The 23,387-nt window shown below is 39.9% G+C and overlaps 1 protein-coding gene across 1 annotated transcript; it reads left to right on the top strand.

The window, feature by feature from the left end:
- Positions 1–4,133: 4,133 nt before the first annotated feature.
- RAB32 (RAB32, member RAS oncogene family) lies at positions 4,134–23,366 on the top strand. The gene is made up of 3 exons (XM_053592271.1): positions 4,134–4,501; positions 18,818–19,095; positions 22,870–23,366. The coding sequence occupies exons 1-3, from the start codon at positions 4,252–4,254 to the stop codon at positions 23,017–23,019; spliced, it is 678 nt and encodes a 225-aa protein (XP_053448246.1). The 5' UTR covers positions 4,134–4,251; the 3' UTR covers positions 23,020–23,366.
- The last annotated feature ends 21 nt before the right edge of the window (positions 23,367–23,387 follow it).

Consider the following 23,387-nt stretch of genomic DNA (forward strand, 5'->3'; position numbering starts at 1 on the left):
CTTTTTAGACAGTATTATTGTAGCAACAACTAATCTAAGACACAAAAACAAAAATCTAAAACAAACAAAAAAGTATTTTTTTGTATTTAGTATTTTTCCTCTGTAACCAGCTTATTTCTCAAAACATAAGTTCTGGCCTAATTAGATAGTTAGCTCCCTGGATGAGTCAGATACACTGCAGACGTAGAAATGAATTCTAACCTGAATCTTTCCTAACTAAAGTGTGGTCCCCCAAAAGCATCGGCAGCACCAAGGATCTTGCTAGAAATTCTGCATTTCAAGACCCACTCCCAATATACTGAATTAGAACTTTTATAGGATTTTACATAACTTATTTGAAGTGAAAAATTAGTTAATTGTTGTAAGAACACAACATAAAATCTACCTTCTTAATGCATTTTTCAGTGTGCAATATGGTATTGTTAACTATAGGCTGTGCAGATCCCTAGAACTCTTTCATCCTGTAGAGCTTAAAACTTACACCCACCCATTTCCCATTTCTCCCTCACTCCAAACCCTGGAAACCACCATTCCACTTTGTGATTTTATGAGTTTGACTATTTTAGATGCTTTATGTAAATGGAATCATGTAGTATTTTTCCTCTGTAACCAGCTTATTTCTTTTAGCACAATGTCTTCAAGGTTTATCCATGTTGTTGCATATTGTGGGATTTCCTTATTTTTTAAGGCAGAACAATATTCCATTGTATGGGGATAGCTACTAATTTGAAAAAAGACAACAAGTCCTGGTGAATGAAAGGGTTTGGGGTCACCAGATAGGGGAGTCTTAGTTCAAGGAATGAAGAGGCTTGACACAAAGTCTGTGTTGGGGCACTGAAGAACTCTGGGAGGAGCCCTGCTAAGCTAACTTCAGGTCATATTTATTATCATGAAGAAGGAAAAAGTAGTTAAAAGTTACTTATCAGAAGTAGTTAAATGTTACTTATTCAGCACTAAAAAGGGAGAACATGGAAAGTATCAGACAGAATGTCTCCAGTTTGGCTTTGCAAAATCTCAGACCTCTGAGCAAGACCTCTGCCTCTAGCATGAAGAGACCTTTGGAATCTAGAGAATCTTTACCATAAACATTAGGCCTGGTAGTGCCACGCCTCACACCTACATTCTCTCCTGGAGGCCAGGATCCCCTACATGTACACAACTCACATGCCGTTCTCATGATTCTCTAGGTCTCTCAAGCAGAAAGCGAGCCTAAGGTAAAGATCAGGCTCAGTTTCCCCACAGGTGAAGATTTAGAGAAACTGAAACTCTCATACACTGTTGGAACGCAAAATGGTGCAGCCACATAGAAAATAGTATAGAGCTTCCTCAAAAGATTAAAAATAGAGCTACTGGCCCTGCACGGTGGCTCATGCCTGTAATACTAGCCCTCGGCCAAGGCAGGTGGGTTGAGCTCATGAGTTTGAGACCAGCCTGCGCAAAAGCGAGACCTCCATTTCCACTAAAAATAGAAAAACTGAGGCAAGAGGATCGCTTGAGCCCAAGAATTGGAAGTTGCTGTGAACTATGATGGCACAGCACTCTACCCAGGGCAACAGAGTAAGAGGGAAAGGAAGAGAGAGAGAGGGAGGAAAGAAGGGAGGGAGGGGGAGAGAGAGAGAGGCAGAGAAAAAGAAAGAAAAAAGGAAGGAAGGAAGGAAGGAAGGAAGGAAGGGAGAGCTGTATGATCCATTGATTCTACTTTGGCGTTTTTATCCAGAGTGATTGAAATCAGAATCTCAAAGATGTATCAGCACCCAGTTTTGATGATAGCACAATTCACAAAAGCCAAAGACAACCTACACGTCTTTGGAGGCTGAATGGATAAGAAAATGTGGCACATTGTATGCATGTAAACTTTTAAGTTCAGGAAGTGAGTTCTGACCCAAGCTACTGTGCTCCTATCATAGACTCACAGCATCAGCATTATCTAGGAACTTGTTAGAAATAAAAATTATTTGCTTCTCCCCTTATCTGAATCAGAGCCCCTCTGGTTCTGGCTTTGCAAGCTATTTTAACAAACCTTAACACTCAAGTTTGTAACCATTAATTTAAACCATTATCCTGCTTTTAGTGTGAGAACCATTAATCCAGCCCTTTATTCTGCCTCTTTCAGTGACCATTTCTAATTTTAAATTACTAACCAGTGTATGATTTTTAGCACCACAATTCCACAAGTCAATGGAAATCCAGGACGACTGGAGAAGGGACCAATAAAAATCTATAGTATTATGCACCTATAGAACAAAATACTGCACTTACAGCAAGCATTGGAGGACTTCCTCTTTCCCCACGCTGGGTTTGGAAGGGCTCACTAATTGGGTGAACATAAAAAGCACATGCTGTTCGAGCATACTTCCTTAGAGACACCACCATGATAATTCAATAGCTATTCTAGGAAAGGTTTTACTCCCACCTTGACTTCTAAATTTTAAAACGCCTCCACCTCCAAAAAACACTTTTCAATGATTGTCAATTCGAGTGAGGGTGGCAAAGCAAGCAGCTACAGTAGTTTATTTAAGGAAGCTACCAGAGGCTAACAGCTCCAGGTGCTTCTAAATATTAAGGCAACAGGCTGCATCTTTCAGCAACCGCCGTTTCTATGTATTTGGCTTTTTGTTTTTTAATTCTTTTTGAAATCCCACATAGAAGTAAGACATTCAGTATTTGTCTTTCCGTATTTTGGCTTGTTTCATTCAAAATAGTGTCCTCCAAGTTCATCCATATTCTAAATGGCAGGATCTCTATTTTAGGGCTGAATAATATACATGTGTGAGAGACAATTTCTTTACCCATTCTTCTACAGATACTTAGGTTGTTTCCGTATTTTAGCTTTTGTGAATAATTATGCAATTAACTTGAGAATGCAGATACTTCTATGAGCTCCTGAATTCACTGCCTTTGTGTATATACACTGAATAGGGATAGTTGGGTCATATCTTGATACTGGTCTTAGCAATGATTTTTTTGATTGCCACACCAAAAGCCCAGGCAATGGGTCAAAAACAAACGGAATTTCATCAAACTAAAAAGTTCCTGCACAACAAAGGAAACGATCAACAAAATGAAAAAGCAACCTACAGATTGGGGAAAAAATATTTGTGAACCATATATCTGATAAGGGATTGAGATCCAAAATACAGGGTGTCCCAAAGTCACCATACACAGGGAAAATGGGAAATTGTAGCTAAATGTACCTTTATGTACAAAATATTAATTACAAATTTTGACAGAACATTTTTAGAAAATATTCCTTAAGTGGCTAACGCGTGGAGAATATTTTGCAAATATTTCGTAAAATTTTATCATGTTTTGTAAATATATGTTTAACTACAATATCCCATTTTTCCCTGTGTATGGCGACTTTAGGGACTCCCTGTATATAAATAGTTCACACATATCAACAAATAAAACAAACAAAACTCCAAAATGCCCGATTGAGAAGTGGGCTAAGGATCTGAACGGACGTTTTCCTAAAGAGGACATAGGAATGGCCAACAAGGAAAGGTGCTTAGTATTACTGATCATCAGGGAAATGTGAATGAAACTATGAGATAACACCTGTTAGGATGGTATTTTCAAAAGGACAAGCGATGAGAAATCTCGGCAGGAGTTTGGGGGAAGGGACGCCCGCACACCATTAGCGGGACTGTAAATTGGAACAGTCACTATGGAAAACAGTATGGAGGTTCCTCAAACAGTTGAAAACAGATCTAGCTTTCTCTGCGCATTGTTAAGTTCAGAGTCATCCTGCCTCTCCCTTCCACATCTGACGTGGGCTTCTGGAGATCAAAGGAGAGGCCACCAGGTGTCCATCTCCCTCGGGGCCGAGCGGCGGAGGCTGGTTCCCAGGCCAGCAGGTTTCACCCCGCACGCCACGCCCGACCCCGGGCCGGGCCGGGGCCGCCTTCAAGCCACAGAGGAGCCTCTGGAGTCCTCCAGGGGGCGGCCGGGCCTCCCTCCGCGCCGCCGGCCGGCCTGCACAGGACGCCCGGGAGAGGAGGGCGGGCGGGCGGGCGGCCCCGCGGCGGCGGCGGCTGGCGGAGCGGCCTCGCGCGGTCCTCCCGGCCGGCCCCGCCCCGCCCTGCTCTCCCCGCCCCCCGCGCAGGCAGCGAGCGCCGGCGGGTTCCGGGTCCTGTGACCCGTCGGGCGGCGGCGCGCGGGCCGCCTCGGGAGAGTTTGGGCGGCCGCCGGGGGGCGCGGCGGGGCAGGGGCCGGCGCGGAGGCCGAGCGCGCCCCAGAGCCGCGGCGCCCATGGCCGGCGGGGGAGGCGGGGACCCGGTCCGGGGGGCGGCCGCGCCCGCAGCCCCCGAGACTCGCGAGCACCTCTTCAAGGTGCTGGTCATCGGGGAGCTCGGGGTGGGCAAGACCAGCATCATTAAGCGCTACGTCCACCAGCTCTTCTCGCAGCACTACCGGGCCACCATCGGGGTGGACTTCGCCCTCAAGGTCCTCAACTGGGACAGCAGGACGCTGGTGCGCCTGCAGCTGTGGGACATCGCGGGTAAGCGCGGCCGCCTGGGCCATGGGCCCACTCTGTCCCCTTTCTTCCTTCCCTCCTCTGCCTGAACTGCCTGCCCGTGTGGGTTTGGGGGGACAGAGGCCAAACCAAACGGCAAGATGTGGACGGACGCTCGCTCTCTCCTGACGGGAGGGGAGGAAGCCCTGGGGCCTTTTCCAGGAGTCTGAACTCTGAGAACTGACAAGTTTGTAACACACGGGGAGGACTTGGGATGGCTGCTCTCACTGAGCCCTTACACAAGGCCAGAGTGTCTGGATGACTTCCCTAAACTTGCGCTCCTGGTTAGAGACTCAACCAAGACCAAAAGCCAGGTTTCTTTCCAGTTCATTTTTATCACCTGCCTTTGGCTGCGAGACCCGCCTTTGGGCGGTAAACTCCATTCCATCGATAACTTGTCCTCGGGTCACCAGGCGAAGATTTAGGAAAGCTTTTCTGTAAACTTTCCACTCTGCTTCCTCCCTCCCTAAACCAACACCTGGCTCTATCCTTGCCCCCGCCCCTCAACCCACCCCAAATCCATTGTTCCTCTGGCATCTGCTTTCACTTGTCGTTTGGAGCAGAGAATCGGTCCTTCTAAGGGAGCACGCTTCTTGCTCTAGTTTATGAGCCTTTGAACTCTCTGATGGGCAGGATGTGCGCATTTAAAAAGATGTTAACTTTTGTAAAGTTTCCTTATGCAAAGAGTCCCAAAGTTACCCTGCTTGATCACTGTAGGTATTCAGAAGCTGCATCTGCAGTAGAGTATCCAGGGGGAACTTGTTCAGGGTTGGAAGGCACTTGGGGTAACATTTTTCATCCTACTGACCCTACACTGAAACCCATATATACCTGGCTAGAGGCAGAAGGTGGGAGGTGTGGGGGACACACATCTATCTGCTAAGTATTCCTTTTCATTTATAGCTTGTTATATGAGAAAATGTTGAAAAATTGTGACCTATAACTCACTGATTTGACAGCAAATTTCTCTATCACAGATATGAGAATAAATTTATGTATATCAGTGCCTCAGAGAAAGCCGATAATCAGCTTTGGGCTCAACTTTTTTTTTTGGTTACTAAAACCCAAAAGTTCGTTTGAAAGTCATCTTTTGAAGCCAGAGGCTTTTTACGAAACACTTCCTGCTGTTGCACACTAAGGAACAGTATTACAACTTGACAAAGCCATGGATTCTAAAGGTTGCCTTACCATGTGACAGTGAACCCTCGGGAATCTTCATTGTAGCTCAGGATTTCTACAAAGGCGATTTGAAGGCCCTGCTTACAAGGGTGGTTGACTTTGCCTTATTCTTTATGTAAAATAGTAATAGTATTTTAGCTATAAAATTACAGATGGGTGCCACTGCAGGTGAATGAGTATGACTAACTAGATTTTTATGGCACAATTGTGTTTTAACCTTCAAATTAAAATGCTTATATTTGGAGACGTGAGGGGAAAAAAAGCTGGGCTTTTCTTCCTGGGTGTCATCTCTTGACATCTTTCTTTTAACAGGCCTCAGTAGGCAGGAAGGGGACATTGCCGATCTTTATCAGACTGATAGACCTCTGTCTCGCTGAGATCCTGGGCTGAGATCCTTGCACTTTTGACAAAATCCAAAGTTTGAGCTTTGCTAGGAAGGAAAGCAGAATTTTAACATCTCCAAAAGGGATTTCTGGGTGTCAGGTAGTGTAGCAATTGCTATTACACCATTCAGCAAGTACATGCCAGCAATTAACAAAGCTAGAGGTAAACTTAACTGAGGTAATTAGAAATTTTGAGGCTTACCTTACAAGGAAAGTTTTTCAGAGATGAAATCTTAATACAAAGAAATTGAGAGACAAAAATAGCTTAGTTTTAGCCTAAGGTTTGGGGAGGTACATCATTCTGTGTGGTTCGAATATTTGAGCTACTCGCAAATCCTGGCTCATACCATTTGAATTAAGTAGTAATGATGTAATAAAAACAAACTGAAAGCCGCTTCCAAAAATTCTCCCATGGCTAGACATGCTTACCTTATGTAGTAACAAAGTTGGATTACATTTAATCCTCAAAGAATAGAAATAATCCTTGATTTCAAAACAGTTGGTGGAGCTGGCCATTTCCTATGACTAACTTAAGATGTGGTGATATTATTACTACTTAGATTTTATTTATTTATTTGTTTTGCTTCAGTGGTGAGCAAGGCAGTAAAATTACGTCAATATTCTCTATCCTAGAAGATGTTGTCAAGTGTGATGGGCTAGAGTTATTCAATGTTTTCTGTAAATGTAACTAAGCAGATTTAGCAGATTTAAAATACACATAAAGTTTAATGCAATTTTGTATAAGAGAATTACTGTCTCTTAATTCATACCTGCTTTGAGATTGCTGCTCATCTAAAACACTGAAATAGACTAAACTACTAAAGTCTTTGATAAGATTTTGAAAAGCCTAATAAATTAGCATCTAAATTAAGATATGGCAAGAGATGCTTCTGATTTTCCTTTAGTGCTTAGTATTTATCATAAGCTTATTGCTTATTAGCAACTACAGAATTTTCCAGGCAAGGTCAATGACTGGTCTAGGTTAAATCTTTTGAAAGTCTGTCCATTTCATTCTAATACACATTAGTCTTCATGTATTCACTGAAGTGATTGATTTGCCTTTTAGGATCAAAATTTCTTTATAAAAATCTGAATAACACCCTTTTATTCTAAAGGACAAACTGGAAACAGTCTATTCTGAAGCTTATGAAAATAATATTTACCCAAGCTTCAAATGCATGCTTGGAATATATTATCAGTTGTTTAGGCTATAACTAAATCCATTTTTCATTGTTTTGTTTCCCATCCTAAAGAAGAATGTGTAACCCAAATTCCTTGTTCTATCTTGTATTTTGCCAATTATTAAACTGGTAATCTCGTCTTGTCTTTTTTCTTAACTCTTCTATAGTCTTTTATGAGCAAGAATCTGGAATATTACCTCTGATACTTAGCTGACATTAAAAGTATTGAGTTATTTCCCCCTTCCAGAAGCTGTGTTGTTTTTTTTTTATTTTTTCTGTATTCATTTCTAACTTTTAATAAAAATCCTATCTTACCACTGGGTGGGGGGGAAGTATCTATTAGTCAGACGTTAGTAATACTTAAGTTTATTCTAAATATGAAGAAGCGGTGCTTTGAGGAATTAATCTGCATAGTTATTTGTGGTCTCTGTCTTAAACACAGAATACTGCAGTAAGTTTCCTACTGTTTTATTGGTGGCTGATCACAAACTCATGCAGAAGACTTTTCTCTGGCCATCCCCAGCCTTATTCAAGCTCAGTCGCCATGCTGAATCACAAACAAAGCTAACTGTACCATTTTACATCTTTAAATCTTTCACAGTCTCCCTTGGGTGCCACAGTCTGGACGGTGCATTCACAATTGCTCCTGGGCATTTGGTCAGTGCAACAGCAAATTTTTATTACTGTATATGGAAATTCCTCTGATAATGATATGTCTGTCGCTTTTCCCTGGTGTTACCATCCTTAGTTGTTGAATTAGCCCACACAAGCTGAAAGATGCTCAGGTTAGTGGTAGAGATAGTCCAGCACCGACAGATAAGAAGTTCTGAAACCTGCCTTTGTTCCCAGCCAGTTGCTGGACCACTCTACCTTTTGGATTGAGAATGAATTACAGGCTTTTAGAGATCCTATAATCTAAGGGCAGAGACAGGGGTAGTAACTTGACCAAGAAAACACAGGTAACCAATGGCACTGCATGGAGGCAGGTTTCATGTCTCACATAGGAAAACAGAAAGCTTTTAATAACATAGCTAGTTTTTTATTTGCTGGTATCAGAACAGCACAATTCTTTTTTAACTTTCCAAATGTTTGGGTTATCCCTAAATGAGTCATGTATATTGTTATCTTGACCTTCCAAATTTCTTAAGCTTTTAATATGGAAGTTTCATTGATTCTCACACCATTGGAAAACATACCCAGGATTGTGTTTTTATTCCCGTAAGCTGAGGCCAGCAGATCAGGAGATGATTGTCATTGAAAAGAGAGTTTTGTTACTCCAAGTTCCCGAGAGTAGGGACACACCACACCCCACCATACTGAAGGGAAAAGCCCCAGGGCTGGTCAGGAGACAGGAGCAAGGGCTTTATGGATTAGAGACTTTATTGTTTACACAAGAAGGAATGGGTAGGCAGGCTGAGCAAGGTTAGGATTGGCTAGCTGGAATTACTTCAGAGGGCTTTAGGCAGTAGGCGTGGTCTCTAGTTGTCCACTAATGACCCTGGTGGTGATTTGGGGCAGGGAGGATAGTATCCCAGACTGCAGGAGCCTAAGCCAAGAGGCAGACAGCAGGATATGGACTCAGGATTGGTGGGCTTGCATGTCAGAGGTGCTCACTGAGGCAGGTTCTCGACTATCTCTAGAAATAGCTAGCCCTGGGAGAGGCAGTTCCTTCCCAAGCCGGCAAGGCCATAGGATATCAAAGAACCACAAAATACAAAAAATGAAAGGCAGACTTTATACATATTCCTAGGCACTCACTAAAAGAGTTTGAGAGATGAGAGAATGTGCTCTTCCAAGTTAGAAAAATTTGAAGGTTTCAGATTTATAGCTCAGAAATAGTGTATCCTTAAAATAGGATTTCACACTTAATCAACATGTAAGTAATAGAGAGTGGGCTAAGTGGACAAGTTTAAGTCATTGAGATGTTCTCTTGGATGGTGAAAAGCGTACATAGAAATGTGCGGAGACTTCTGGAGGTTGAGACAAAGATGAAGGAACGTTGCTTTAGAATTCTGTTCAATTATGTTTTCAAAAGGTTTTTGTACTTTTTGTGATTAAGTAGGCTAGAAACTTGTAGTCCTTCACTGTTCTTTGGAGAGAGTTAGAACCCCATGAAGATGAATGGATGGTAGGATTTTGTTTAAGGATCTAACAGTCTTTGTATCCAACAAGCTCCTGCTCTCTTCTTTCCTTCTCCTTCCCTCACTTTTATCCAGGTATTTTCCTTAAGCATCTTCTGTAGTGGTTTTATTGCTTTTTGATATTAAGCTAAATATGTCAAGTTTTTTTTTAGCACCACCTCCATCCCAATCACTTGAGGTGCTTAAAAGGCTAATTCTTCAGCATCAATAGAACCAGTAGATTTGGCATTGTCTGCACTTGTGAAGTCCAAGGCTGGCGAGCTGCACCCCAAAGTCTTCATGGACTGAGGCTGACAATTCACCACCCAGCTATCCCTAGGCTGTATTATTGGTCTTTGTGGTTCAATCAAATGGATATGTCCAGCTTCAAGGGCAGAGGCACATGCTGGCGCTTTTGTCTTAATCTGGGCATAGTGACTCCCCCAATAAAATTCTGTAAAGAAATATTGGTGGCATTGGCCACTAGCAATCGTCCATAGCTGCACCAAATCAGAATTACTAGAGGAAGGGGTTGGAAATACACACACCGTGGGTGGAGATTCTGACTTACACTAAAGTTGAAATTCATCTTCAGTCCTCAGCTTGGTAGCACCCTGTCCACCTGCTCAGCTTCTATGCTCCGAGAGCTTTCTGCACTTAGACACACCTCCCACTCGCTCGCCCCACTCTCCCACACCTTCCACAGCATCAGAGGCTCCACGTGTCCGGAGCCTCTTCTTCAGCATGGTATATGAATACAAAAGTAATTTACAAGACAGAGACAGGGTTTTTTTTTTTTCTCTTGGTGAATAAATTAGTAGAAAGGGAAAAAGCTCAGTATCTCACACTTTTAAGACTTTCGACTCTGGACACAGATCTATAAGACACTTGGATTTGACTTCCTAACTTAAATCGATTTAAGTTAGCTGCTCCTTTTACAGTCACCACAGAGGATGTGAATATAATAGTTGTATAAGACAGATCTTAGGCATTAACCACAATGTCACAAAAGCAAAAGCCCAGCTGTTTCAAATTAGTGAGAAGAGTTAAGTCCAATCCAAATTGGCACATGCATGGGAAAGGGTAATTTTGAAGACTGCTTGGTAATACTGTTGCTATCTCAACAGCAGTTTATTTTCCTTTCTTTTAGGCATTTTTCTTCCTTCAGTTTTGTTATTTCTGTTGACAAACTGTTATTTAATCTCAGTCACAAAAGGTGGCAAATGAACAAAAATGATGCTTTGTATGTGATTTAAATAGCAATTTTGCGTATCTTTACCTACAATACTTCTCTAAGTTGAAGCACATCTCCAGATAAAAGCATAGAATCCTAAAGTTGGAAACGTTTGGTTATTGACCTTCCTGTAATAACACTTAGCATTTGTTAAAGGCTGTTTTCTAGCCACCTTCATCCTCTTTACTTTCATTCTCATTTGTACTTAATAATCATGAGAAGCAGGAATTAGTCCTAATTTAAAGATGAGTAAACTGAGTTTCAGAAAGGTGAATGGATTTGCCTAAGTTGTTTGTGCTTATGCTCTGCAGAGTTAAAGCCTGACTTGGCGTGTTTCTGACTCCAGAGATTTAACTACTGTGTTATACTGTCTCACTCCCATCTCACATATGACAGAAAGGAAAACTAAACAAACGAGAACTGTGTAAAGTCAAGTGACTCCTTTTATCTTCTAATCATGCAGTATGAAACTGAAATTCGGTGTATGTCAAATTCAAACTCATATGGTACTGCTTTGATGCCATATAGCTTTATCTGAGTTAATACAGCCACTTGTTTTTTTATAAAATCATACAAGCTAGTGGGAGGAGTAGTGCAGTCTGTTTTTAGTTAAACTGCTTTATTGGTTAGTGTTATGGTGGTTCTTTAAGGTAAGAAATTGCTTTACTTCTAACTGTGCCTATAATTATGGTATGTTACAGCAAAATGCTTGGGCAAGTTTAGAATGGCTTGATAAAGTAGATGACTCATTGTCTTGATATCCTAAAAATAGCAAAGCCTATGTGCTTACATACTGTAGTCTCTTAGGTGTAAAACCTAGGATTCATCATGGTATCGCATTATTATCTGTATCAAGTTATAAAAATTTTAGTGGATAATTATCATCTTAGGACCAAGGACTAACTTAGCTTGCCAGAAGCATTTTCTCTCTGAATTGCACAATGAGATTTAAGGAGTTTTCTTTAAAGACTTTACACATACTGAGTAGAAACTAAATCATCAAAATACCTTGAACTAAGAATATGTAGCTTGGTGATTTTCAGCAGGTGGGAAAAAGATAAGCATTTATACGTGGAAAACTAACCACCATTTTTTTTCCTATTGTTTTGATTTGGTCTCAGTTGTGAAATTTCTGGTTTGAATTTCAACTAACTTTAAAAGACACATTTAGACTACTTATCAAATTGGAGCATAAATATACAATATGGATTCAAACCTTAAAAAACAGAACAAAACCAGTGATAAAGTCATAAGCGAAAGTATCCTTGGCTTGTGTTTCTGATAACAGTTCGAAATTTAATACTTCCTTTTTCAAATCTGAAGGGAAATTATTTTCCTTTTGAAATCTGCATCAGATATAAAGATAGAGGGCAAACTAATTTGTGGTTTTTCCTTAATGTGAATACATATTCTTGGAAACATGCTAATTTTGTTGTTTCAACTCCTTTTCAACATGATTAGTGTTGGGTACTCAGAAATACTAAGATAAGCATTTTAATCGTTTGCCAACATGAGTACGTACTTTAAGGGCCATTCATTTGGGTGTATACAAGATTGTGTGTAGTCTGTATGACTAGCACTGTTTTCTTTTTCTCCCTTCTAATTGCTGGAATATCAAGTTATAATAAAGATTCCCTATTCTAGAGAAAGGAAACTTTTTTATAGTCATTTGGGATATTCTGGCAATATGGCAATATTAATACGGATGACGAAGCCCGTTCCTTGTATCATGATGACGATTCACTCAGTAGATCTTACCTTGGCTGCTATTACAAAGCACAAGATGGCATCAAGAATGGGGTATGACATTTGTAGGACGACTGCGCTATCCTTAGGGAAAGTCATTCTTAGGCTGTCGGTACTTTCAGGGATTTATTTGGAAATGCAGAGACACATAAGGAAATTTAAACTCTAGCAAATACTAATATCTGGCTAACAGATTTGACAACCCATTAGGAAGTCAACCTAGGAAGTTTAAGTAATTTCATCTCCCTGGGATTTTATTTTCTCATCTATAAAATAAGAATTTGGACTAGAGTATTTAGGGTGCCTCTCAGATATAGTAGGTAATGACTAATTACAGCAGTGGTCAAAGAAGACAGCATTGCCCAGAGTTTTCCCTGAACTTGTCTGAACTAGCTCTACACACCTATTAAGAGGAAGATCTCCCAATTCCTGATGAATTTTCATACTGCTACCAACTTTAACTCTACACACCCCCTTCCCAATGAAGCAAAACTTATGCAACTTGATTTTGTATTTAATAATTACAGACTTTTCTTCCTCTACTCAGTCCTCTTCTGTCATGAGACACAACCCAGAACATTCAGTATGGCAAGAATTGCCTGCATTTTATTTATGTTTTTGTGGAAAGTAGAATCCAAGAATGATAAAGACCTTATGGACTGAACTTAAAATGTTTGGCAACATCACAAAGTCTTGTTTGTATATTTTGTCTAAAAAGATAAAATATTCTATAGAATTTCAATCCAATGAAAATTGGAATGTCAAAGTCTTTCCCATGTGTTTGATGCTTACCCCTTTTTAAAAACTATGAAGAGCAGACTCCTATGATGTTATGAAAGGGAAAGCAATAGAATGCAGCGTTCTAAAGGGGATGACTCAGAACACAGTTGGGAAGTTGGCATCTTAGAAGTTAGACATGAAGCCATGTCGATGATGATGGTGAGCACAGCCTCCCTGCACACGTGCTATTATGGTGCTGCATCCCAGCGTGAAAGTTAAAAGTGAGGGCATGAAGGAATAAAGATAACGTAGGAAGATACTAGAGTTTCACCACAAATAAGCATTGGAACGGTATCTCTTGACAGTATACCTTAAAGAAGACTAACAAGGTTTGCTTATGCTTCTGTACCTCAGTGAGCGGTGTCTCCTTGTTCGGTCCCGCGATATGCTCAGGGTGTCTCTGATTACACCTGGTACTGGGTGGTGTCACGTTGCCCATTTCTTCAACTAGACTGTGAGCTCCTGTGAGAGGAAATCATACTCATTGTTTCATTATTTTCAACAGTGTCTAGCACAATGCCTGTACATTACATAGAAGGAGCCTAATAAACTTTTTAGAAGAAATGAGATCTGAAAGGAAATAAGAAAAGTAAATAAGAGCTAAGAAAGCATTTGGGAGTTGTACCAGTCAGGAAGTCTAGGTTATGTTGGGGTGCCAAACAACAATAAAACTCTTAGTGGCTTAAAATCATTACTTCTTACTTTTGCTAGATTTCATAAAGGGGTGCAGGAGTTGGGGTGGTGGCAATGGGTGTGAGGGTGGTTTCTTGTTGGAGTCTCCTGAAGATCTGGGCTAACAGAGTCCACCATCTCATGAAACATCATCTCAAAGTCAGGGTTCAGCTTTGCTGTGTCAGGACAAGGACACCAGCAGGTAAGTGATTCTGCTTAGGAGCAACATTTCTGTTCACATTTTATTGGCCAAGACTAGTCCCATGGCTATTCCGTAGAGGGGCAGAAAAGTGTAACCCTCTGTGCATTTAGAAGTACAGAAGAATAGGATCATCATAGACATGGCAGAACCTACATAGTCGACCACTTCCCTATATTAACCACCTTCTTAAGTTCACCTAATTTTTATAGACTGGACTTACACCGCAGGTACTCAATGGAAGTTCCTATGTTGACCAGTTTGTTACAGTCCCTTGCGTCGTCAACTGACAGACATTTTACTGTATTATGTTTTCCTCTGGAGTTCGTTGTGTTAGAGAACAGTAAAGGAGCGGTTAAAATGACCCAGGGTGAAACCATGGCAAAGATATGGGACATCTCTTACTAGGGTAGCAATAGAAAGTTAAGTTTAACAACCAGAAGAGCTTGGTGTATCTATGCATTGTAAACCTTTGGAAATACAGTTAAATCTAGGTTATAACATACTAGGTTTTAAAAATATTATTTGAAACATAATTTTTTTCTACTCCATAAACTTCATGTGCTTTAGAAGTTTGTGTTTTTTACTTGCTTTGCCTATTGGAGAATATCTCTGTAACACTAATGGATTGAGCTTAAGAGATTCTCTTGCCTCAGCAAGAACATAATCTTTTTCTACTCCATGATTAAACTTCATGTGCTTTAGAAGTTTGTGTTTTTTACTTGCTTTGCCTATTGGAGAATATCTCTGAAACACTAATGGATTAGTTCAGAATTTTTTTATTGAGACGGCATCTCACTATGTCACCCTCAGTAGAGTGCTGTGGCATCATGGCTTAAAGCAGCCACCAACTCTTGAGCTTAAGAGATTCTCTTGCCTCAGCCTCCCAAGTAGCTGGGACTACAGGCACCTGCCACAATGCCCAGCTATTTTTTTTGTTGCAGTTGTCATTTTTGTTTAGCAGGCCCAGGCAGGGTTTGAACCCACCAGCCTCAGTGTATGTGGCTGGCTTCATAACAACTGTGCTATGGGATCCAAGCCGTAGTTCAGAATTTTTTAAAAAGAGACCATAAACTCATTAAAATAGGAAGCATATTTAACTATACTTTTAGAATATAAGCTATTTTCCTAAATGTGAGGTCTTGACCTTTTGATGCTGGATCATTTACATTTGATTCTAATTTGCTGTCTGGATTCAAGGATTGCAGAATATATTGAAAATCAGTATACCATTAAAGTTATAACACAGCAAGCTAGAATGTCAGTGTAGAGCCGGGGGGGGGGGGTCCCTAAAGAGCTGTTGGCCAGGTGGCATATTTCAGTAGAAGAAGCCTCTTGCCTGGGCTTGCTTGAACCTTGGGTACTTAGTATTTTCATTCCCTAGTGTAGCCGAATTTTCATCAAGTTTGTTTTCCTTTGCAAAACCATTTTCACCAAAGTACAGCATATAATTAGCTAATAGTTTAAGGTTTTGCCATGTTTAATTGGTGCCATCTTTAAAAAGCACAGTCATGCTTTCATCATGCAATAACATTTCCGAGAACTTAATAAACCTAGCCAACATGTATGCAGAGCTTCTCTGGCATTCTGTAGTTTTTTTGAACTTGAAGTATAACTTACATGCACGGACCTTAATAAATATCTTCATGAATTTTTACATGCCACTTCCAATTCAAGATATAGAGTATTCCTAGCTTCCTAGATAGTAGAAATCAGTAACATTTTTTTCTAAAAGGTCTGGCAGCAAATGGTTTAGGTTTTGTAGGCTGTCGTATCTCTGTTAAAACTCTGCATGGCATTGATTGCCAGTCTTTATTAAATCATAGCTGTGTACATTAATGCGATCATGGGGCACCATACATTGGTTTTATAGACCATTTGACATATTTTCATCACACTGGTTAATATTAGCCTTCCTGGCATTTTCTTAGTTACTGTGTTAAGATATTTATATTCTACATTTATGAAGTTTCACATGGACCCTTGTAAGATGCACCGCAGGTGTAATCCCACCAATTACCCTCCCTCCGTCCATGCTCCCCCCCTCCCTCCCTTCTCTCTACCTCTTCCCCATATTCTTAGGTTATAACTGGGTTATAGCTTTCATATGAAAGCCATAAATTAGTTTCATAGTAGGGCTGAGTACATTGGGTACTTTTTCTTCCATTCTTGAGATACTTTACTAAGAAGAATATATTCCAGCTCCATCCATGTAAACATGAAAGAGGTAAAGTCTCCATCTTTCTTTAAGGCTGCATAATATTCCATGGTGTACATATACCACAATTTATTAATCCATTCGTGGATCGATGGGCACTTGGGCTTTTTCCATGACTTAGCAATTATGAATTGGGCTGCAATAAACATTCTGGTACAAATATCTTTGTTATAATGTGATTTTTGATCTTCTGGGTATATACCTAGTAGAGGAATTATAGGATTGAATGGCAGATCTATTTTTAGATCTCTAAGTGTTCTCCAAACATCTTTCCAGAAGGAATGTATTAATTTGCATTCCCACCAGCAGTGTAGAAGTGTTCCCTCTTCTCCACATCCACGCCAACATCTCTGGTCTTGGGATTTTGTGATATGGGCTAATCTTACTGGAGTTAGATGATATCTCAAAGTAGTTTTGATTTACATTTCTCTGATGATTAAGGATGATGAGCATTTTTTCATATATCTGTAGGCTGTGCACCTGTCTTCTTCAGAGAAGTTTCTCTTCAAGTCCCTTGCCCAGCCTGCGATGGGATCACTTGTTCTTTTCTTGCTTATACGTTTGAGTTCTCTGTGGATTCTGGTTATTAAACCTTTGTTGGAGACATAACCTGCAAACATCTTCTCCCATTCTGAAGGCTGTCTGCTTGCTTTACTTACTGTGTTCTTGTCTGTGCAGAAGCTTTTTAGTTTGATCAGGTCCCAGTAGTATATTTTTGAAGCTGCTTCAATTGCCCCGGGGGTCCTCCTCATAAAATGAAATACTTGCCCAGACCGATTTCTTCAAGAGTTTTCCCTGCACTCTCTTCTAGTATTTTTATAGTTTCATGTCTTAAGTTTAAATCTTTAATCCAGTGAGAGTCTATCTTAGTTAATGGTGAAAGGTGTGGGTCCAGTTTCAGTCTTTACAGACCGCCAGCCAGTTCACCCAGCACCATTTGTTAAATAGGGAATCTTTTCCCCAATGAATGTTTTTAATTGGCTTGTCAAAGATGAAATAATGGTAAGTAGCTGGGTTCATCTCTTGGTTCTCTGTTCTGTTCCATACATCTACTTCTCTGTTTTTGTGCCAGTGCCATGCTGTTTTGATCACTATCGATTTATAGTATAGTCTGAGGTCTGGTAGCGTGATTCCTCCTGCTTTGTTTTTATTTCTGAGTAATGTCTTGGCTATTCAAGGTTTTTTCTGATTCCATATAAAATGAAGTATTATTTTTTCAAGATCTTTAAAGTATGACAGTGGAGCTTTAATAGGGATTGCATTTAAATTGTATATTGCTTTGGGTGATATGGACATTTTAACAATGTTGATTCTTCCCAGCCATGAGCTTGGTATATTTTTCCATTTGTTAACATTTTCAGCTATTTCTTTTCTTAGAGTTTCATAGTTCTCTTTATAGAGATCTTTCACATCCTTTCTTAGATAAACTCCCAAATATTTCATCTTCTTTGGCACTACTGTGAATGGAATAGAGTCCTTAACTGTTTTTTCAGCTTGACTATTGTTGGTATGTATAAAGGCTACCGATTTATGAATGTTGATTTTGTAACCTAAGACACTGCTGTATTCCTTGATCACTTCTAAGAGTTTTGTAGTAGAATCCCTGTCAGTCATTTTTCTTTCACACTCTAGTCAGTAATTTGACAACCCACAAGTCTAAGCATTAGAAGCCAAGCAACTGAGAGATAGTTCAGAATGGCTGGCATCATATTCCCATAAGTGTGTGGGAGTCAGAAGAGCCAGGAGGCTAGTCCTATCTTCTTCAGTCACTGCCGCTATAATCATGCCAAGTATCTCTTTAGCTGTTCTTTTTGTCATCTGTCAGATGGAGATAAAGGCCCTTCTTATATCAAAGATTACTATGACAGCAGACAGGAAGAAAATGCTTTGCAAAGTGTCCTATATAATACACGAAGCAGTAGATTTTCCCCAAAGTGTTTAACATAAGTTAAATTATTTAAAAGTACAATGATATTTAAGGAACTCTGCAATTGATTCTTCTTATGATAACACAACCACTTGTTCTGACGGGGTAGATTTTCACTGCCTGCTTCTTAGAAGGGAGCAAACTTGCATGTTGAGTCAACAGTGGGTAAAGGTAGGAGATGTGAAGAGAGATGAGTTGAGAACGTGAGCCGCTTTATCTCTCGTTCAGTCCTAATCATTTTGACTAGCATGTTCCTCTGTGCTTATCTTCTTCCTGCAAGCTTTAGCTCTTCTATTCCTGTCTCTTCTTCCTTGACTCCTACGTTTACTTGTTTTTCCTTTAGAGCCTCTCTTCTGTTAAGTCAAAGGCAGAAGTGGAGCAAATAACAGAACTTATAGCTTGAAATACTACCATATCCATGTGTATGGTGCATGTGCGTGCACAGAACATAAAGCTAGTTAATTGTGCACGCAGACCAGATTATCAGCCACTTCTGGTTTGTGGGTCATGGTTCTCTATGGATATCCTTAATCCCATCAGTTTATGCTGCTATGGAATGGAAGATATTTGTTCATAGTATTATTCTTAGGATCAAAGGGGTTATACCTAAATATAGATTGTGCCTGAATTATGAGTTTTTAATCTCTTATATTTACATCTAGGGCAAGAGCGGTTTGGCAACATGACCCGAGTATACTACAAGGAAGCTGTTGGTGCTTTTGTAGTCTTTGATATATCAAGAGGTTCCACATTTGAGGCAGTCTTAAAATGGAAGAATGATCTGGATAGTAAAGTTCATCTCCCAAATGGAAGCCCTATTCCTGCTGTCCTCTTAGCTAACAAATGCGACCAAAAAAGGGATGGTGGCCAGAGTCCTTCCCAGATGGACCAATTCTGCAATGAACATGGCTTTGCTGGATGGTTTGAAACCTCTGCAAAGGTGAGATCTGCTTTGCTTATCTGCTCTGCTATTGAGTTCATAAATCTGAGCTGTAACTATGAAGTATTTAGATGGATTTATGTGAGTAGTGTTTGGAAGCCTTGCAAATGCAAAGCCTTGCAGAGATATATTTTAGCTTCTTTCAGTCTGCAGTAAGACTTTTCAAAATTGCTAATGGGGAAGGGAATAAAAGGCAGAATTCACATTACAGTAAAAATGAGTGATTATTTAGAACAAATAGCAAATGGCATTTTCTGAGAGTTTGGGTTTTTAACCGAGGTGCTTCTCACACAACTGGAGTAGAAGGGGGTATTGTCAAGCACAAGCATTTTTTATTTTTGCCAAAGGCTTAATGAAATTCAGACAGATGCCCCTGGTGAAGAGGTGTGTCACATGTAGGACCAATGAAAGCATTGAAAAGGTCAGAGAAAAGATTTATGCAGATGATGTTTGAGGAGTTTTAAATTAACGCTGTATGGAAGAATTTGAACAAGAGGGAAATACCAACATTTGTGGTATGTTGTTTCATGAATAGTAGAGTGGGATTTCTTTTCTTTCATCCATTATGGGAAGCTAGATAAATATTTTTTGAAGGAAAAAATCCCCACCAAGGTGGCGTTCAAAAATCTTAGTCTAGATATACAGGAATGCAAAGGTGAAAATTATAAGTACAAAATATTGAAGGAATTATATGTGTTGGAACTTCACACAGGAGGGTCGAAAAAATCATCCTTATGTAAGAGGATGAAATGTTTAGAAATTCTGTGATTACAAATACTGGGCCATAAATGTGGTATAATCTTAACACAGTTCCAGCTTTTAATATGTGCTTGTTGGATTTCTTATATATATACACACACACATATATATATATGTACACATGCATTTGTATGTATATATGTGTGTGCATCATTGTATCATTGGTAAGTCGCCTAGGACATTCTGGAGATTTACTACCAGATCAATTTTAGCTTTACTGGAAGATTGCCTTCTAGTAAAGTAAAAGATTATTTTACACCAGTGATGGTTGAAATGATGAAAGCAAAGCAATGAGAGACTGCACAAAATGCAGCCCAAATATATTGTGCAGTGACGGAGTCATTGGGAAAAATGTCTACTGGAGGTAGAAGCATATGTTCCTTAGGCTTGGGGCTGTTAATTTAAATAAAACAGCATCTTAAAATTTTGTTCATAAATAAAAAGTAGTGGTAGAAGATAGACAAAGTCCAGAGGTGCTGTGCAAGCTCTTAACCTAACACAAAGGAGGGAATCCCAGGAGGGAGGGCTTCTTTTAGAGAAGGCCTTGCTCTGGACAGACACTCCCCTCTCTCTGCTCCGAATGCCTGTTGGGGAATTTGCTTTACTTCCTAGCTTTGTTGGGTTTAGGGGGTAGTGTGAGGGGGGAGCAGTAAATGAAAACGTTAATGCAAACATGCATTTTGGTGGAGGGAATTTTGTGTACTATGTATTACAGATGAAATGCCCCTGCAGGTTTTATTTGAATTAATCTTTTAAGTAATAAATCCAAAACTTCCCCCTCCGAATCTAGATGTAACCTTCATAAATGATCATGTCCTGTGACTTGTAGCTTGAGACTGTATAAGTCATCAGTTTTGTTATATGTATAGACAAAGTTATGCACAGAGATGGAATGAGAAGGAAAACACTGGTTAAGAGGAATGTTCTGTGCTTCCCCACAAACAGAACAGAAGTAGCTTCTGCAGAATTTCCTTAGTAATAACTAAAGAAAGCATGTTCCAAGAGAATAATATTCAGCTAACTTAAAATTTCATTTTTTCTTAAATTCTAGTGGTCTGAATTTCTGAAGGACAGACATAGGCAAAATAATTTTAAATTCATGAATTTTATCATTGTACCTTTCTGGCAAGTAACGGATTTCTAATATGAAACGTTGTGACTACTTGCACTAACATATGGGAACTGTTGTTCTTAATTTATCCTAAGTTCAGTGGAGAATTTTACAAGTATTTGATATAATGGGGTCGGTGAGGACCGAATGATACTTGGAACTTGCAGAAGGTCAATACTTGAATTAAATTTAATACTTATCTTGGGAGTGGAAGTAAGAAAAAGCTTGTGTGGACGCTGTGAAAGATGCCTTTCTACATAGCACGGCTCCTCCAAGTGGCTCATGTTCTCATAAAAGTAATCCTAATAAGGGAGGAAGAAGGCTACAATGAACCTCCTGAGATTGGATAGGGTTGGAGATATCAGCATGAACTTAATTAATATTAAGATTTTTATGTGAATAACTTGTATGTATTGACGTGTGTCATATACACTCAGATATGCGTATGTGCATGTGTAACACGTGAAGCAGTAGCTACAGACGTGAACATACAGGCACATGCTCACTAGCTCTGTCTTCCGGCAGCGAGACCCCAGAGCCAATGAATTTAGCTAGTCCTCAGAATTTGGTTTTTAAATATTGTTCTCCATTTAAAAGGACGTGAATTCCTGGAGAAATGACTGATTCCAGGGCCGATGGGACAAGGAGAATAAAGATGTGCTGAGACATTTTGTGGTGCCAGAATCTAAGGGAGCACTCACACAATGACAGACGTGTCACGACACAGGAGCCTACTCCAGGAGCTCCAAAGATCGAAGACAATTTGGGCTACAAAGTCAATAATTATTCTAATGGGTTTAACTCATAGACTAAAATGAGGACATGTGAATATGAATAAATAAATGAGAGGGAAATGAATTTCTCCCTAAGTGTAGAATTCCAACTAATAAAAGTAGAAGGAATGACTGGCAACAAGAATTGACTGTTAAACACCACAGTAATGATTGTTTTAGGGAAGGATTAATCAATGCTAACATTAGTGAGGAAACGTATGGTGAGAAACAAGATATTTACATATTTGCACTTACTGTTGTTAAGTACAAAGGGAAAAATAGTAACTCTTTGGTGGAAAACCAGACCCAGCTTGCAACAGGGTGCTTTCTGATACAAGCAGAGGGACATGTCACTAGTGTTTGGTTATTGCCAAAAATGCATCACTTGATGTAATGACAAGTCCAAATGGACCTAGACTGAAGGATGTTCACTGGCCATTGCTGCGTGTGTCAAAGTCATGAAAGGCAAGGAAACTGCGGAACTGTAAGACCAGGGAGACGTGACGACAAAATGCAGCTTATGATCTAGGATCAGAAGTAGGGCATTGAGGTAAATGATGAAATTTGAATAAGGTTGAGAGATTAATACTGAAGCAATACTATCACATAATTTCCTGATTTTTTTATCTAAGATGTTAATATTTGAGAAATATAGGTACATGGTAAACAGGAAATTTTACTTTTTTTTTTTTTTTTGCAGTTTTTGGCCGGGGCTGGGTTTGAACCCACTACCTCTGGCCTATGGGGCTGGAGCCCTACTCCTTTGAGCCATAGGCACTGCCCCAGAAATTTTACTATTTTTGCAATGTTTTTGTAAACCTCAAATTATTAAAAAGTGAAAAGTTAAATATTTTAAAAAATAAGCAGTTTTTGCCATTTGTCACCTATTGTGTATTTAATGACAACTCATAATTCAGTTACGCAAATGCTGTGACAGCTAATGATTCTGGAGGGGCTCCTTAGTGAACATCACACTCAGGAGCTCTTAGTGGTCAAACACTTTAGTATTCGAGAAGAAGATAGTAGCTGGTGTATTTATGATGCCCTCTCTGACAAAGTTTCCTAGATCCCGTTAATACTCCTGCTGCTTTATTTTAAGAATTAATCCCATTCTTTATTTCCGCATTACAGGACAACATTAACATAGATGAAGCCGCCCGGTTTCTAGTGGAGAATATTCTTGCAAACCACCAAAGCTTTCCTAGTGAAGAAAACGATGAGGGCAAAATTAAACTAGATCAAGAGACCTTGAAAGCAGAGAGCAAATCCCAGTGTTGCTGAGCTGTCTCCTGCGTCTCTGCGCCTGCCTGGGTTCCCAGCGAGTTCCTGAGAATGAGTTGCAGAGAGGCCGGCTGTGGGTCTTCCCACAGGCAGCCCTTCAAAATGCAGCTCCACCGTGCAGTGCCTACATGAGTTTGAAAATGGAACATCTGAGACTGCGTCCCTGCGAGTAGCACCACAGCTTAACAGATGACCGATAGGCTTTTGTTGTTGTTGCCATATATTGAGGATAATGTTTACATCCTTTTTAAACATCTTTTTAAGTGACAGTTCCTCAGGATTTTGTAAGACTTCCTTCCAAGTTGTAGCTTTCAGTGTAAAGGCTAGGTGGTAATAAAACCTTACCTACAGTCTCTCGGTCAGTCAAA

The sequence above is a fragment of the Nycticebus coucang genome, chromosome 5 (assembly GCF_027406575.1).
Source record: "Nycticebus coucang isolate mNycCou1 chromosome 5, mNycCou1.pri, whole genome shotgun sequence".
In the NCBI taxonomy this organism is placed as follows: Eukaryota; Metazoa; Chordata; class Mammalia; order Primates; family Lorisidae; genus Nycticebus; species Nycticebus coucang.

What these genes read in the sequence shown, in the direction of transcription:
- RAB32 (XM_053592271.1), top strand. Translation starts at nt 4,252, where the DNA reads ATGGCCGGCGGGGGAGGCGGGGACCCGGTCCGGGGGGCGGCCGCGCCC. An exon ending in GCAGCTGTGGGACATCGCGG is followed by an intron (nt 4,502 to 18,817) that starts GTAAGCGCGGCC and finishes ATTTACATCTAG; the next exon opens with GGCAAGAGCGGTTTGGCAAC. An exon ending in GGTTTGAAACCTCTGCAAAG is followed by an intron (nt 19,096 to 22,869) that starts GTGAGATCTGCT and finishes TCCGCATTACAG; the next exon opens with GACAACATTAACATAGATGA.